The sequence below is a fragment of the Otolemur garnettii genome, unplaced genomic scaffold (genome assembly GCF_000181295.1).
Source record: "Otolemur garnettii isolate 467f Iridium unplaced genomic scaffold, OtoGar3 scaffold00002, whole genome shotgun sequence".
NCBI classification, from domain to species: Eukaryota; Metazoa; Chordata; class Mammalia; order Primates; family Galagidae; genus Otolemur; species Otolemur garnettii.
Genome location: NW_003852397.1, coordinates 24536196 through 24552003, shown reverse-complemented (window position 1 = coordinate 24552003; position 15808 = coordinate 24536196). Strand labels below are relative to the sequence as shown.

The 15808-nt window shown below is 42.2% G+C and overlaps 1 protein-coding gene across 3 annotated transcripts in view; it reads right to left on the bottom strand.

The window, feature by feature from the left end:
- Positions 1-15808, bottom strand: part of L3MBTL3 (L3MBTL3, histone methyl-lysine binding protein) — an 87487-nt gene that overhangs the window by 62752 nt on the left and 8927 nt on the right. For 2 of the 3 annotated variants that reach the window (XM_003781663.3, XM_003781662.3), the window contains 7 exons: positions 15371-15530; positions 14089-14221; positions 12219-12303; positions 10665-10756; positions 8770-8874; positions 2801-2936; positions 770-861 (listed from right to left, as the gene is read on the bottom strand). In XM_003781663.3, the coding sequence (XP_003781711.1) occupies positions 770-861; positions 2801-2936; positions 8770-8874; positions 10665-10756; positions 12219-12303; positions 14089-14221; positions 15371-15530 (803 nt within the window). The remainder of the gene's footprint in view (positions 1-769; positions 862-2800; positions 2937-8769; positions 8875-10664; positions 10757-12218; positions 12304-14088; positions 14222-15370; positions 15531-15808) is intronic. The other variant, XM_023513477.1, reaches the window with a different exon arrangement.

The following is a 15808-nucleotide window of genomic DNA, read 5'->3' as shown; positions in this document are numbered from 1 at the left end:
GCCTGCCTCCACCTCCCACTGCCGGCTACCTAACTGGCGACTCTGGGCAGACTCCTGGGAGGAAGCTGGGGTGCACTCTGCTCCTTGAGGGTATGGTGTTTCACGGGCTCAGGAGTTGGGGTGGGAAGGGACAATCTCTTTAATTCCAGGGCTCAGAAGCAGATACAGCCCAGCCCCCCACTGGCTGTAAAGACAGTATTTTGCTTTTCTACTTGTTTGTCCTCTGTTCTTGGGAACAGACGACTGGAACCTATCCGGCGCCCTGAAAGATGCATGTCATCAGAGGAATATGTAACAGAAAGCAGGAGCACCGGTGAAGCAGCAGAAAATACACACACGTCTAGACTTTGCTTCTGTCATGCTGCTAATACAGCTATATGCTGGAGAAAATGTCAGTCAGTCTCCAGCGGCCTCAACTGAAGCAGGGCTCCCTTCACCACCCCAGGTGAACCCCATCTGAACAGCACTCCTAAGTAACCGTAACAATAAAGTATCTCAGTTTCATTTTTATGCATATTAACTACAAATGCCACCTGGATTTTGTATATTGTCTTCTATAATTCAATAAAAAAGACAACCATCAGATGGCTCTACACTGCATATATATTCATGAAGACTTTAAGCTAATTTTCAAGTTTAAGATAAGAGCACTCTATCAAGGCAATAAAATTTATTATGGTTCCTTATTAATTTATCATTTGTAATTTCTCCCATGAGATACTCAAAAACTCACTTCCATTAAAAGGACAAGTACTTTAGATAAACTTACTATATTCTGATTTTCAAATAATGACTTCGGAGCAGCCTGAGCTTTGCATGTCTTAAGGTAGGTCTGCCAATTAAATTCTTCTTCTTTATATCCTAGAGTAAGCACATATGAACAGACTTAGGGAAACAATGAACTACTGTACACTTAGTTTTCTGGTCCCACTTTTACATACATATAACTCCAACATGCTCCAATCAAGCTATCAAGTGATTTTTTTTAAATAAACAAAAATTAACTCATAATTCATAACTATGGATTGTTACACACAGCTGTGAATCTTATTATTTTTTCAATTCTGAATGAATGAATGGTAGGAGATATAAAGACAAGGATGAGGAAGGAAATGCATATATGTCCAGGCTGTTTCTACTGGTGTGTGGGCAGCTTCCTCCGCAGTGAGACTAGTGAACAGGACCGATCAAGTTCTCTGTTCTTTCCTCGCCTATTCTATTAGGGGAGACTAACTTAGAGAAGTTATGGAACTCAGGGGAAAAGAAGTAATAAATCAGGCAAAATCTTTTTGGCCTATCACCACAAGAATGGCACTAAAAGGTTCATGAAGTAAGGATGCTGGCCAATTACACGAAGGGAAATATCCCTGCATTAATTTGCACAATTTTATTAAAGTCAACAGTTCCTTAAAGAAAGGAAATTAAGCATTGTATTTTATCAGCTAATGTGCTCTCTTTTACTTTCATTAATGTCTTAAAGGTGGCATGAAAAAAAACAGCCAGTAATTCACCATAAATAAGAGGTCAATTCATAAAAATGCTTACGAATTTTCTTTTTCATCTTCAACTTTCCTATGCCTTTTTGTTTAATCCTCAGCTATCTGGAAATAGGGATTCTGCCATTGATTTTTCACCTACAACCAAGGATTGGCTGGTCTATTAAAAAATAACAGCCCTGAGACAGGCCAAAAATATCACATTAGTAACCTAAATTTTTTATTTCAGATTGAAAGAAAGGTACATACAATTAGGTTACATCGTTTGAGTTTGTTAGGAAAAAACCAAGTTGTACTGAGTCTTCACCCAGGAGGTATACTATATACCTTGACATTGTACCCATTAGGTGAAAGCTCACTGAGCTCCCCCCCTTTTTTTTTGGCTGGGGCTGGGTTTGAACCCCTCTTCTTGAATTTAATTTGTGTTCTTCATCTCGTACATGGGTTGCTTTCTTTTCCTTTCTTGAGATGCTTTACTAACGAGAATGTTTTTCAAGTCCATCCAGATAAATGCAAAAGATATAAAGTCTCCCATCTTTTTTTTTACGGCTGAACAGTGTTCCACGGTATATATATACCACAGTTAATTAATCCATTCATGGGTTGATGGGCACTTCAGTAATGTAACTTTTTGATATCAAGTAAATAATAAATGTATCTGTCTCGGTAAAATAAGTTTAAAAAATGTAATAGTTGAAAAAAAGGAAACAAGATTTAAACACTTTATAGAGACTTAGAGATGGACTGAAAAAGTATATCTGCTGTTCTTGGATCTTTATATAAACATAAAAAAGGAAAAATCACCATAATAAAGAACTCAATTTCAAGAAAAGTAATTGCTCTGAGTTCAACCCCCACCTAAGTCAATTTTCAGAGTTGCCTTCTCCTTTTCAATCTCCTAAAATATTAAGACCTACAAATTCATGGATTATTTCTCAGGATTTTCTATATACTGAAGTATCAGTACATAAACTTAGTTGTATAAACTAGTTAAAACTCCTTTTCCAATCAGTTTTTTAAGGATATATATATGATAGAAATCTGTATGTAAAAGCTGCCTGCAAAATTAAGTATCATGCAAACATTATTTTATATGTAATAGGAACATGGATATGGTTTAGTCTCTTGGTGGATTCTGCTTTTAACTTCTTTCACTTTAGTAAACATTTGTCATCATAAATAATAAGTTTAAATTTGGGGCCTCATGAATTATCATAAAGTCTGAATTCTTAAAAATTCCAAATCAGCATGTAAGAAAATGAGTTTTTACCAAATTTAGAATATAAAACAAAGCATGACAATACCTTTGGGAGGGTGGAGTTTATGGCCAGTTTTCTCGCACCACCCGACTGGGTGGATATCCAGAGCGTCTGCATTGACCCAGAAGTCATAGCAGTCCGAATAGCCATCAAAGTGAAGCTTTATCCGGTATCCACAAACCTGAAATAGGTAAAGCAAGGTTGGGTAATTAAAAAACAAACAAACACAGAAAATTCATATACACATACAAAAACAAACACGGACATCAAGTACGATGTAGCTTATATTAACCAAACTAATCACATCAACAGCCACAAAAACTCAATCAATAAAATCTAAAGGCAAAGGCCATTATATTAGAAAGAGATGAGCTGTGGTGTTCTGGCGACATCTGAGTGAGCATGTGGACAACTGGGGAAGAGTAATTTTCCCACAAATACGAGTCCTTTCTCCATCCCCTATATTGGACCAGCACGTGCCACCAGGGGGAGGTGGCAGGGAAGTAGCCAGATCAGCATCCTACACAGCTCCAGCAAGCTGGAGCGCTCAGGCCATAGTGAATGATGTGGGCCACATCGGGTCAGCACAGGAAGAAAAGACAACACATTTTCTTCTCCAGCAGTAGCTGGGTTGGAAGACAGACAAGCTCCTCCAGTTTACACTTCAGGTGAGACAGAGTCCTTGGAATGTTAGGAAGAACTCACTCTGTAACACACAGCCTGCATCTGCCTACAGGACCCCATTAGGGACATTCTGAGTTAAACGGACACTGGGGTTTTTGGGACCTGAGCTGGGTCGTGGTTCTGCCCTAGGCTGTCAGAGGGTTCAGCCTCTCAATCTGCCTCCCACTAGCACATGCAGCCATGTTCAGGTAGACACACACACCACACCTACCCCAGGAGCGCCCACCCTGCAGAAGCCTGAACACAAGTGCAGAGCCAGGGCAATTAACCCCCAAAGAATGAGGTGGCTATGCCGTTACAGTCACAGAAAGTTCTCTAAAACATATTGTTAAAACCCAAGTGGCAAAACAAATTACACAGGCTGAGTTCATTTATGAGAGGATTATCTGTGTGGGCGTCCACAGGTGTATATGATTATATGTACATGTTCATATATACAAATATATAAGGAAATGCATTCATACGCACGTTTATATACACGCTTACACATATGCATTTAACTTATAGAAAAATGTCTCGCAGAGTATCTGCCAAAACATTAACAATGATATATTGTGAGAAGTGGTTGCGAGAAGGCAAGGACAAAAAGGGAATGATGGCTTTTTATATTTTATCTTACATTATAATGCAATGATGTATTTTATATACATAAAATTTACAACTCAACTGACCCCCCTCTAGAGAGATCAGACTCCCCACAAAGCTGAACCTGGACGACCTGGGAAACACAGTGTCTCATGAAGGGTAAGTAGTCCTCCCCCCTTCCTCCTCCCCCCCACCCCCCGCCCCCCACACACCACACCAAGAAGGAACTCAGGGCCCACTTCTCGACTCTGCCTCGCGCTCAGGAGTCCGGTCATTGCCTAAGAGCTAAGTCCCTTTAGTACTCTTCAGCCACTAGTCCCCCTCCAGGCCTACTGCTCTGAGCTTCTGTCCCCTTGAGCCACCCTTGTTCTGGTTTCCCAAAAGTCTCTCTTCTCATCTCATACCTTCTGGGGTGCTATGCTTTGGTAAAAAGTCTCCCATGTCCTCAGCCCCCCTGCCAGAGACAAACGAGTTCACCACTCTCCAGCCTTTCCTCAGGGCTGCTCGTCTTCCTCGCTCTCCATCCGGCCACACAGCAGTTCCTGGGCCGGTGCCTCTTTAGAGATGCCACCACCTCTCCTGTCACCATCCATGTGCTAACCTCCCAAACAGCCCCTCTCACTCACCAAAGGCCCAGCCCACTTCCTCCCACTCTCTGAGCGCTCTGTCACCTACAGGATGACTTACCCAGGAGCCTGACACTTTGGCTGCCTTCATTTCCTCGCCACTTCAAACCCTCACTCCTGTGGCCCTAGTCCTCATCAGAAGCTGCTCTGCTACTAACTGTCGAATGGGAAAACCCAACCCTATCAGCCCATACTCCTGTTCTTTCAGCTCGCCTGGCCAGTTATTCCCAAGACTCTTCCTCCTCAATCTGAACAAAAGACCTCACATCGATCCTTCTGCCTCCTCCCTGGCCTCTCACCCCCAGCCTTCCTTCCCCTATAAGTCCCTTCAAACATTTTCTTGCCAACATTTAAAAAAGTTTTGCCCTGATGTCTTTCACAAAACATCTGCCTGGCAAAATATCTCATCTCAAGTACCCACTAGTCTATACTTATACCCCGCCTAGCGAATGGTGCTGGCAAAGAAAAATGACACCCTGTCTGTCAATCTCCATTATTCACGTGGTCTGTACTTGAAAATTCATCTACTTGCTAACATGTATGAGCAAGTGACACCCCGAGTGTGCATGGACACGTGCACGCACAGAGCAAAAAAAGTTTTGAGTTGCCGAATTTGGCCGGTTCCCAGATGAGGTAGAAGGGGGCACTGCTGTTCCGTGTTGCATCAGCTCTCCTGCTGTGAACAAGTGTCCCGTGCGTGGTCTATTCCACATCTCTGTGCTTTCTGCTGGTGATTTTGCTGTTCACAATGGCCCCGCGCACAGTGAAGGGCTGCTGAGTATGCCTAAGTGCAGGAGGGTTGTGATGTGTTGGAGGGAGAAGATAAATGCTAAATGAGCTTTATCAGGCGTGAGTTCAATGTATGAATCAACAATACACATTAAGGCAGGTATATTTAAAAAGAAACACACAGGGGCGGCGCCTGCAGCTCAGTGAGTAGGGTGCCAACCCCATATACTGAAGGTGGCGGGTTCAAACCCAGCCCGGGCCAAACTGCAACAAAAAAATAGCCAGGTGTTGTGGTGGTCGCTTGTAGTCCCAGCTACTCAGGAGGCTGAGAAAGAGAATCACCTAAGCTCAAGAGCTGGAGGTTGCTGTGAGCTGTGATACCACTGCACTCTACCGAGGGCGACAAAGTGAGACTGTCTCAGGGGAAAAAAAAACACACACACACACACACAGAAAACAAGGTTTCATACTGATGAGTAGACAGAAATGTAAACAGATGCTCATAGAAACCTAACCCTGTGTATTTCCTCTGGGATGTAATGGTCCCATATTCGTTGATTGTGGACAATTACAAGCAGTAAGAATAGACCCAGGGGAACCCACAGTATCTGAATGCTGGGCTTCCTTGCTGTACTGCATGCAATCCTCCTAGAAGGCCCACCCAGCTTCCTCCCCCATTTTTTTGCAGCAGCCTTTTCAAATTTTCTTCCTTCAGCTTCCAATCCCGCTACCTACCCTCTCACTCTCAGTTAATAACTTACCTTGTATGTCAAAGAAGTTCCCTCAAATGTCTGCCTCCAAAGTGATGCGCCTGCCTGTACCCACAAACCTGTTTTTCCCCCTACAAGACTGAGACCCATCCTGGCTAAGACATACACCTCCTCATATACTCAGGTGTCCCATCTTCTCACCCCTCTTTCCCTGAGCCCTCTAATACTCTACACTCCCTGGACTGCCTCCCAGGCTTAGGCAAACAAATTCTCATCACTCTTGGTCAGAATATAGCAACTAACAAATTATTTTGGAGCCAAAGTAACAACATGCATCAAAAATTTAAATGTCCAGAATTCTTCAACTGGGAATTCTAAAGATGGCTCCACAGACCTACTTACATGAGCAAAAAACAAACATCTATAAGAAGATGTTCACTGGGGCACTTACTTGTGTGAATAAGAAAATGAACACCACTCAGCTCTTCATCAATATATGAAAAGTTAAGTGAATTATAGACAATTCCATAAAATGGAGCAATACCCAATGGTTACAAAGAATGTGTACACATAATGTAATGTATACATGAATCACAAAAGCAAGGTGCAGAATATTATAGATACTATGATACTCTTTATATGTAAAAAGGAGAAAAAAGTACACATGCATGTATTTTTAAATGCAGAGAAGACATCTGGAAGGAACACAGTTAACTGCTGAGGGTCATGCTCTCCGGGACCTGGAAGGAGAGGTGAGGGATGGGACAGAGGACTTCTATTGTTTATAATACACATTCACACTAGATGAAGTACCCATAATGACCAAACATTACTTTTATAATTTAAAAAATTATTTAAAAAAAATTTTTTTTTTAAAAAGTACAAAGAAAAATAAATTTCCTTCAAAAAGCAAGAATTGAAAGACACATATAACATAGAAATTCTTTTTCTCTTTCACAGCTAAACTTCTCCAAACCAGTATAGGCTCACTGAACCTGTTTCCTCACAATGCTCCCATAAAACTCAGATCCATCTCAAATGAACTGCCTGGCCCGGGACACACTAACCTCATCTCCCTCATCTGAAGCATCTGATGCTGCCCTTCCTCCCCTCGGTCACCTGCTCACTCTCCCTGGTTCAGCTAGAGGCCCAACTCATCCAGCTTCCTTTCCCTCTGGCTGTTCCTTTCCAGATCCTTCTCTGGCACTTTCTCCTGTACCCACCCCTAATATTCCACTATTCTCCTGCGCTAGCAATTCACACCTTCTCCCCTCTCTGAGCAATCTCATCCACTTCAAAGGACTAATCCAATTATTCACCAGAAATTCTGACTCTCCCCTTCCAACTCCAAAGGGCCAAACAAGACCTCCAGAGTGCAGGAGGGAGAACACATAGGATGTCTGATCGAGTTTGAGAGGGGCAAGATTCTTATACTCTATATAAAATCTGCAAAAATGCTCCACATCAATTTTCTGGTAAGAGTAGCCATTTCCTTTCACTGCATATTACATTTATTACAAGTCACAAGTTACTTCAGCTCTGCCTTAGTTTTCTTATCTGAAAAAGAGGAGGAATGGGCTCCATTTCAAAAGTTATTATTTTTTTCTATTTTGAGACAGAGTCTCACGTGGTCGCCCCTGTAGAATGTCCTGGTTCACAGCAACCTCTAACTCTTGGGCTCAAGTGATCCTCTTGCCTCAGCCTCCTGAGTGCCTGGAACTATAGGTGCATGCCACAGTGCCTGGCTATTTTTAGAGATGAAATCTTCCTCTAGCTCAGGCTGGTCTCTGACTCGTGAGCTCAGGCGATTGACCCACCTCAGCCTCCCAAAGTGCTGGGATTACAGGCATGAGCCACCACACCTGGCCTCAAAAGTTATTCTGAAAATTAGTATGAGCTAATAAAAAGAAAGCACTTGGATTAGCACCTGGCATGCTCTACGTAACTGCGTGCTATCATTTACGAAGATGGTCATCACCAGGCTATTACATGTCACTGAGTCCTGTAGGAGCTGAGCTTCTTACAAATTCACGAAGTTGATGAAAAAATACGAAGATACCTAAAACTAGTGCACAAGATGATCTTATTGTTTTGGAGGGATTTTTAAAACATACATATTCCTGTCTCAAGAGAGGGAGCAAGGAGGAAGCTAAAATTTTTATAAAGTGCCCTCAGGAATATACTGGATTGAGATATACACCCCCCCACACACACAAATATACATAGATACATTCACATGTGTATTTATCTCCATGTATATGTATGTGCATATATGTGTGTATACATATAATTAAGCCGGTCACTTTTTCCTGAACAATTTCACAGAGATACTGCAAAATACCTAAAAAAGACCTAAGGAGCTCCACTGGCCTGTTCCTGACACAGTATGGTAAGAACTATGCAATCAGGAAGATCTAGGTTCAAATCCTTGTTCCATCACTTTGAAGCTGTGTGGCCTTTTATTTATCACTTCCCCTCTCTGAGCCTTAGTTCTCTATAGAACGAGGATGAAGAAAACATGACCTGCACAGGATTCTTGGAAAGATTAGATGAGATCATGTACACAAAACACCAAGCACCGAACCAGGCAGGAAGTAAGCCCTCAAACAATGGCAGTTTGCCCTCATTATTAAAATAATCATCATTTCATTTTTGAAAAGAAAGACGAGGCAAAACCTACCTCAGCCACTGTGAGAACGCAGTACACAGACTGGTGCTCCGGGTCCACGCCTTCTAACTTCATGCCAACCTTGAATCCGTTTTTGTTATACGGAAAGGACTGATACTAAAATGCAAGAGGACAGCAGCTTCAGCGTCTCATCCTGAAGGCCCAGCTACAAACATGAACAACTACTGTTCTTAAGATAAAAGTCTATTTAACAAATACATAAATAAACAAATCCTAAAAACCCAAAAGGGAAGGATTAATAAATGATTCAAGGGAAAAATGGACAAAAGCTATCAAGGGATCAAATGAAAAGACACTGGAAGTGTTACAGCTTTTGTCTTTTCCATATTTGAAAAGACGTTTAACTTTACCCATAAGAGTCATACAAGGTAAAACTGTCACCAAGGTACTTTTCACCCATCAGGTTAGTAAAGATCAAGAAGTTTGGTAACACCATGTTGGTAAGGTTCTGGGAAAACAGACGCAGGCACACATCGCTAGGAGAAATGAACTTGGTTCAACCTCTAGCAATTTCATACGATCTACTGGTGTGTGTCAATCAGTACTGAGCAACATTAATTATCATGGAACACACCTAAGATGGAATACTCTATGTTAGTACAGAAGAATGACAAAGGGATTCACGAGCTGAAATCATCTCCAAACTGCCCAGGTAAATGAAAAAAGCAACATCTAGAAAGTATTTATCAGATGTTGCCATTTGGTTTAAGGCAGACAGGGGAGGATTTGTGTAAATTGCTTATATATACCTAGAATTTTCCAGGAAGGGGATGTAAGAACTGGTAATAGCAATCACTTAGGAGAGGCAAACCGGGAGCTTAGGGGACAGGGCTGTGAGGGACACAATTTTTATCCTTTTAGTCCTTCCACATTTTGAATCACATGAATACATTGCTGATTCAGATCATCAGTTGTCTTTAGACTTTAAAAAAAAATGCAAGCAACTCTATTCTGTAAAGGACCAAAGTTACAGAAAATAATTACACCAAACAAGTTTGTATGTAATTACTACTACATTTAAATTAAATGTTCTTAATGTAGATGTACTCATCCTCATGTTTACTATTCACCACGATGTAAAAACTCCCTATGCTCAGACATATATAAAAAGATTCCTATGGCAGATTTATTATATACCATGATTAAAAATAACTGAATAATTTAAACCAAAGGTCTGCAAACGACAGTCTGAGGTCAAAACCAGTCGACCACTGGTTTTTGTAAATAAAGCTTTAGTGGACCACAGCCACACTCCTCTGTTTACATACTGTCCCCGGCTGCCTTTGTGCTACACCCAACTTGAGTTGTTGCAACAGAGACCAGATGCCCTGAAATGCTTAAAATATTTACTAGCTAAGCCTTTACAGAAAAAGTTTACTGACCCTGTTTTCATCCAGTGATAGCAGCTTCTACTCAAAACTATACATGTTACTTAACTGATTTTAAATCATGTATGATGAAGTATTTTTATTATAGCTAATATAATATAGTGACCCATTTTTCAATGTTTTGTTGTGATAATATAGAAATCATTCTCATTCTGCCAAAGCCATCATGTTTGAATGAATGAAATTTTCTGCCAGTTTTTTAACTCCTAGTTTTTTTGGAGTAGTATCAGTATCCCCATTAAAGTTCACGAGTGCAAACTCAGTAAAAGCTGAGAGAAAAGAGTGTGTGCATGTCAGCGTGCACCCATGTGTGCGGCCCTGGGGAGGTGTGCCCACATCAGCGCTGTCTTCCACATAAACACACGCGTGAGAAACTATGTGTCTAAGAAATGAGTCCAAGTCAAACTTCCCAAACAGGCAGTGGGAACAACAACCCCAGTGGGAGCAGCAACCCACAGCTCCTCTGCCTCCCAGAACGTGTTTCTAGAGGGCCGATACCTCCTTGAAGAGCTTCACCGGCACCGCCACAGCCTTCTCCTCCTCCAGGTAGGACGCCCAGCACCACGCTTTCTTTCCTTTGGGAGGCAAACCTGAAAGTCAAATCGGACTAAAATGACAGAAATTTCCAACTCTAAGAACTTAGTGATGCCCTCTGTGAACTCTCACTTCCCCCACGACTCCTGCACCTGGCTCTCCCATATTTCCACGGCTGGTATCGCTGTCTCAAGTCCTGGCTCCTCTTCCTGAGAAACGAGAGCTAAAAAGTGAACTGTGGCAGGCAGACGCCACAGCAGGGTGGAGGAAAGAAGTGGAAGGACTTCCAGCGACTGAGGAAGACCCGGCAGGAAGACAGAACCCCACCATGCAGAGCTTCTAGACATTTCTCCTAACAGATCAAAGGCCAGTGCACGGAGTAGATGAGGAATGGGTATTAATCATGGAGAGATGGAAAAAAAATTCAATACGGCAAGAGTCGGAATTTTTAGATGCAAAAGGAATATGTAAGTGATGAAAACATGGAGGTAGCTATTACCAATTTTATTAATATGACAGGGAAGGGAAGACTGTAAAAGCTTGACGGGCAGCAGAATTACAGGAAAGGTATCTAGGGGTGACACTGGAACCGGCAAAAATAGAGCCCAAGAAGAAAATGGAAAAGCTACAGGAAAAAAAATGATTGAGGGAAAAAGGTCCAAGAAGAGCCAGGGGCCTAGAATTCCATCCCAAGTAGAAAGGAGGGAGACGGGAAAGAAAGGTCCAGGAAATAGATGTGTTGAGACAGAATACACAGTAACTGAGGAACTTACTCCCTTTCACCTCAGCCACAGAAAACAGAGTCATCTCTGAAAACACACAGCGGTTAGGCTATGCGCCTGGGGCAGGTAGGGACATTGCCAATCCTTTTGAGGAATGAACAGAAGAACCCGTGAGTAAAGCATCTGGACTCTGAGTTGGAGCACCGGGCTGCAGGGGAAAGGTGACAATGGGGCTGGGATCAGGGTGACGCAGAGCAGAGGGGCCTAAACCAAAAGTCTGGCTGCACCAGGCCAAGGGAAGCCTCGCGGAGCACTCTGGGTCCTCTATGGGAAGACTCAAGGTCCTGAATTTACCCAGACAAAAGACTACAAACAAGGGCCCAAGGGCTGGATTCCTCATGGAATAAAATACTGTCTGAGGAAGAATGAAAGGAAAAAGGTTCCCTTGTCACGAGCCACATTGTGCTTGAGAGTAAACATAAAAAACCTAAAACCTTGGAAAATGAACCAGAACAGATAGTGTCATAAAGAGGCAGACGCAGAAACCACCCACCTGATGGAAAAATAAAGATGTTCTCAAGCTTACCCTGAAACCACTTGATAGTTAACCAATTTCTATTTTTCTCTTTACTTCCTCAGAACCTTAATTTTTACCAATAAAATGGAGTTGAAGAAAATCCCAAAGCAATACTGGGACTGTCACAGCATCCATCCCAATGAAAACTAAAATTTCTACCTGCGTAAAACGTTTTCAGTATCAGAAGGCAACAAGCAAAACCTTTCTCCATCAGCTCACCCGGCTTTAATACAGCGGAATCTCCTCGTCTTTTCCTTCGGGCTCTCTGCGAACCTCTCAGGATTCTTCCATCTTGTTTATTCTCCTACAACAAGAAAGGAAAACGATGACTTTAAAAGTTCATGAAATTGGCACCAATGAAAAGTTAGAAAGCTGTCAGGAAGCATTTTTTTTTTTTTTTTTGCTGTTGTTCTTTTCTTCAATTTCACTTCATAACTTGCAAGGAAAGAAAGAATATAGTACATTTGAGAACAGTGTTGCTTTTGGCCTGAGGTCAGTAGAAAATAAGACCGTTTCCAAGAACTACCGGCTGAAAGAGCACGGACCTGGCTCCCTCCTGCGCTGCTCCCCGAGGCAAGGTCCACTCCCTGCTCCTGCCTCTCTGTTCTGGTCTCCCTCACACTGCACCAGCCCTTCCTTCTCAGTCTCCCTCTCTTTTCTTTCTACTTACTTCCCCTGTCATCTTATCTGACAAATACTCCTGTCCCTATCTCCAGCCCCCTTCTCCCTGACTCCATGTGTCTGCCCCCAACTGCTTATTTAGGCTATTCCCTGGACGGTTAATAAGCATCTCCGAGCAGGATGGTCAGTGGACTCTTGATTCTCTGCTCCACCCTGCCTTCTCATTCTTACTAAGCAGCGTGATTATCCAGTTAATTGTCAAAGCCAAAAAATCTAAGCAGCATCCCTGACTTTTCTCTTTTCCTCATACACTCCAACAAGCCTACCTCTAGCACAGACCCAAGTCCACCGACTTCTTTCTTCCACGTCTGCCACAATAAACTCCAAACCCGCCTCCCTCATTCTACTCTCGCTCTCATGTATCAAAGCTGCAGTGGTCACCTGAAAACACACATCATAGCAAAGCATTCCCGTACCTTCAACTTTACGATGGCTCCCCTTATACTCAGAATACAGTAAAGACCCATTGTTCTGCCATACTATGAAGCCCCCATCCCTGGACCACCCATACCTCTTTCCCCCCCTCCACTCTCCTGTAGACCACAATGCTCAAGCATATTGCCCTTTTTTATTTCTTCGAACAGAAAATGCCATACAAGTTCTTACTGCAGAGACGTCCCCTAGCTCTGCTGCCCAGAGGACCCTTCATTCTTCACTTTTTTATAGCTGGCTCCTTATTATTCAGACCACATTGTCCACGTCACCCTCTTTGGGGGGCCTCCCTGACAACCCACATTAAAGCAGCCAGCCAATCCTAAAGTCCTATCTTAATTCCCAACATAGCACTAGCTGACATCTCTCCTGTTCGTTTGTAAGAATGCAGCATCTCAAAGAGGGAGACCCTGTCCGTCCTGTCTGTCTGACTCATCCCTATATTCCCAGCTTCTACAACAGCGACCAGCAAATAACACTTGCTCAATATTGACCTTAAGGGAAATGCTTCCAGACCTTGAGCCATTAATACACAGTTTGAAGATAATACATTTATGTTTTAATTAGCATGTTCTGAATGACTTTTCCCCAAATATACCTGATATTTATGTGCCATTTTCTACCCACCCATATACTTCTATGAGATCTGCCTGTGATTTACCAAAATGGGAATGGCATTTTGTTGTCAAGAGGAATTTAAAATTCATCTACAAGGTTCTGCTCTTGCCTCTCACTCCAGAAATACATTTCAGGACATCCCGTTTCTTCATCCTTATGGAAAGGTACCATATTTATTATTCCCCTTTTGAGAGGGGGACGGTGAGACACAGAGAGCTAAGGTGACTTGCTGACGGCCACACAGTTCAGAACTAACACTGGAACCCCAGGAACTGGCTGCAGGGCAGGGCTCGTGATCGTGACGCAACCCCCGTAAGAGGCCTCCCACTGCTACCGGGGTAGGGTAAGAGCTACTTACCATTTCGTCATCCCTCTCTTCTCCATCCTCCTTGAGGTCGGCTCTCACAGATAATTTTGGTTTTTTCTTCCGACTACACTTGGGATCTTCCTCCTCGTTGTCTTCCCCGGTGTCCCTTTCTTCCTTCTGATCTCTGTTGTGTTTATAAACCCAAAACAGTGACAGCAGACAATACCTATCAAACATCTACATGTTGATCATCAGTGCAAAAATCGTTTTCAAATAAGTGCCCTCCCCAAAGGAAAAATGCTTAATCTTCACAGGAGAAATCCACAGGCATTAGAATATCACCTAAAGCAATGCTTTAAAACCACTATTATGTATAACATCTGTCAGGGTAGAAAGTGGACCAAGAATCTAATTTATTAATTAGATTAATTTCACACGTGGGCCGAGCATCCGTGTGAAATAGTTTATAAAAGAGTTTATAATTACTGGTTTACCATATCTGCCATCCATACCAATAAAAGAATCAATTATTAGAGATATTTGTTTTCAGGGTCATTTAAAGCAAGGATCTAGCAGTTGTCAAGAATGACAAATCAACCTAAAAGGCTAAGTGTGCCTTTGTAAAACATCAGTTGGCCAACAGAAACGGAAAATCCCCAAACCTGCACCTGATTAAAATATGTGGGAAACTCCACTAAAATATAAATGTCTAGTAATTTCTGTCAAATACAGATTATATGTCAGAAAAACACCTTCTGGGTGATAAGCTAAACTTTTTCAGACCACTCCCAAAGGTCATATACGATGGCCAGTCATAGTGCATGGCCCTGTGTCCCAATCCTGACTCTGCACCTGAGACCATCAGTAACACAACTCACTACACTATCCATGAGGGCCATTTTCATTCCGTTAATTACTAGTCAATCAGTGGGAGCCTTATTCCATTATGTGGAGTTTTAGATAAGTTATGTGAGAATCCCTAAAATATAAATAAAACTGCATTTCCATAAATCTCAGTATCATCCAAATGTATATGTAACCCCAGAAAAACTGAAATATTCTTAGCTGGGGAGCAATCAGATTAATGCAAAGACAAGGCTGATGACAGAGGAGAGGTTGTATTGCAGGCAGAACGTAGCAGTACAACTCAGACAAGGCATGACAGATGTCACCTGGTCCAATAAAGGGGTCAGGGTCCACGTGCCTCTAAAGGAAAAGTGTCAGGGAGAAAGGTGTAAATAGGTGTCAGATGTCAGAGAACACAAGCCCTCACAAGCACCACGACCTTGGACTCTAAAACCCATTTTATCAATGGAATGGGGCAAAAACCTACTTGTCTTTGATATGGCGAGCACAGTTCTGGCTGCAATAGTTTCCTCCAGAAAGACACTCATCTACATTGCCGTACTGACAACAGTTCTCACAGAATTGAAGCCCTTCTACTTTCAGTGGATCCTTCAACCTAAAAGGCATCCCAGTCTTCTCTGAAAAGACTAGAAGGTGGAGAAAAAAAAATTTAAACCATGACACAACATATCCCACAACACAATCAAACTTTTTCTTCTAATAATTTTGTTAGCAATACGATAAAAGAATAGTGTTTGTTGAATGAATGATTGATCGATACATAGTTTAGCAAGGAGAGGGAGATGAGCTTGCGAGAAATCATTCAAAACATTTCTGCAGAAAGGATAAACCAAAGTTGGTCCAAGGTGTTTTCTATAGACTTCAAAGTAAAATGAAGTCACTGAATTCTGAAGATGCCACCATC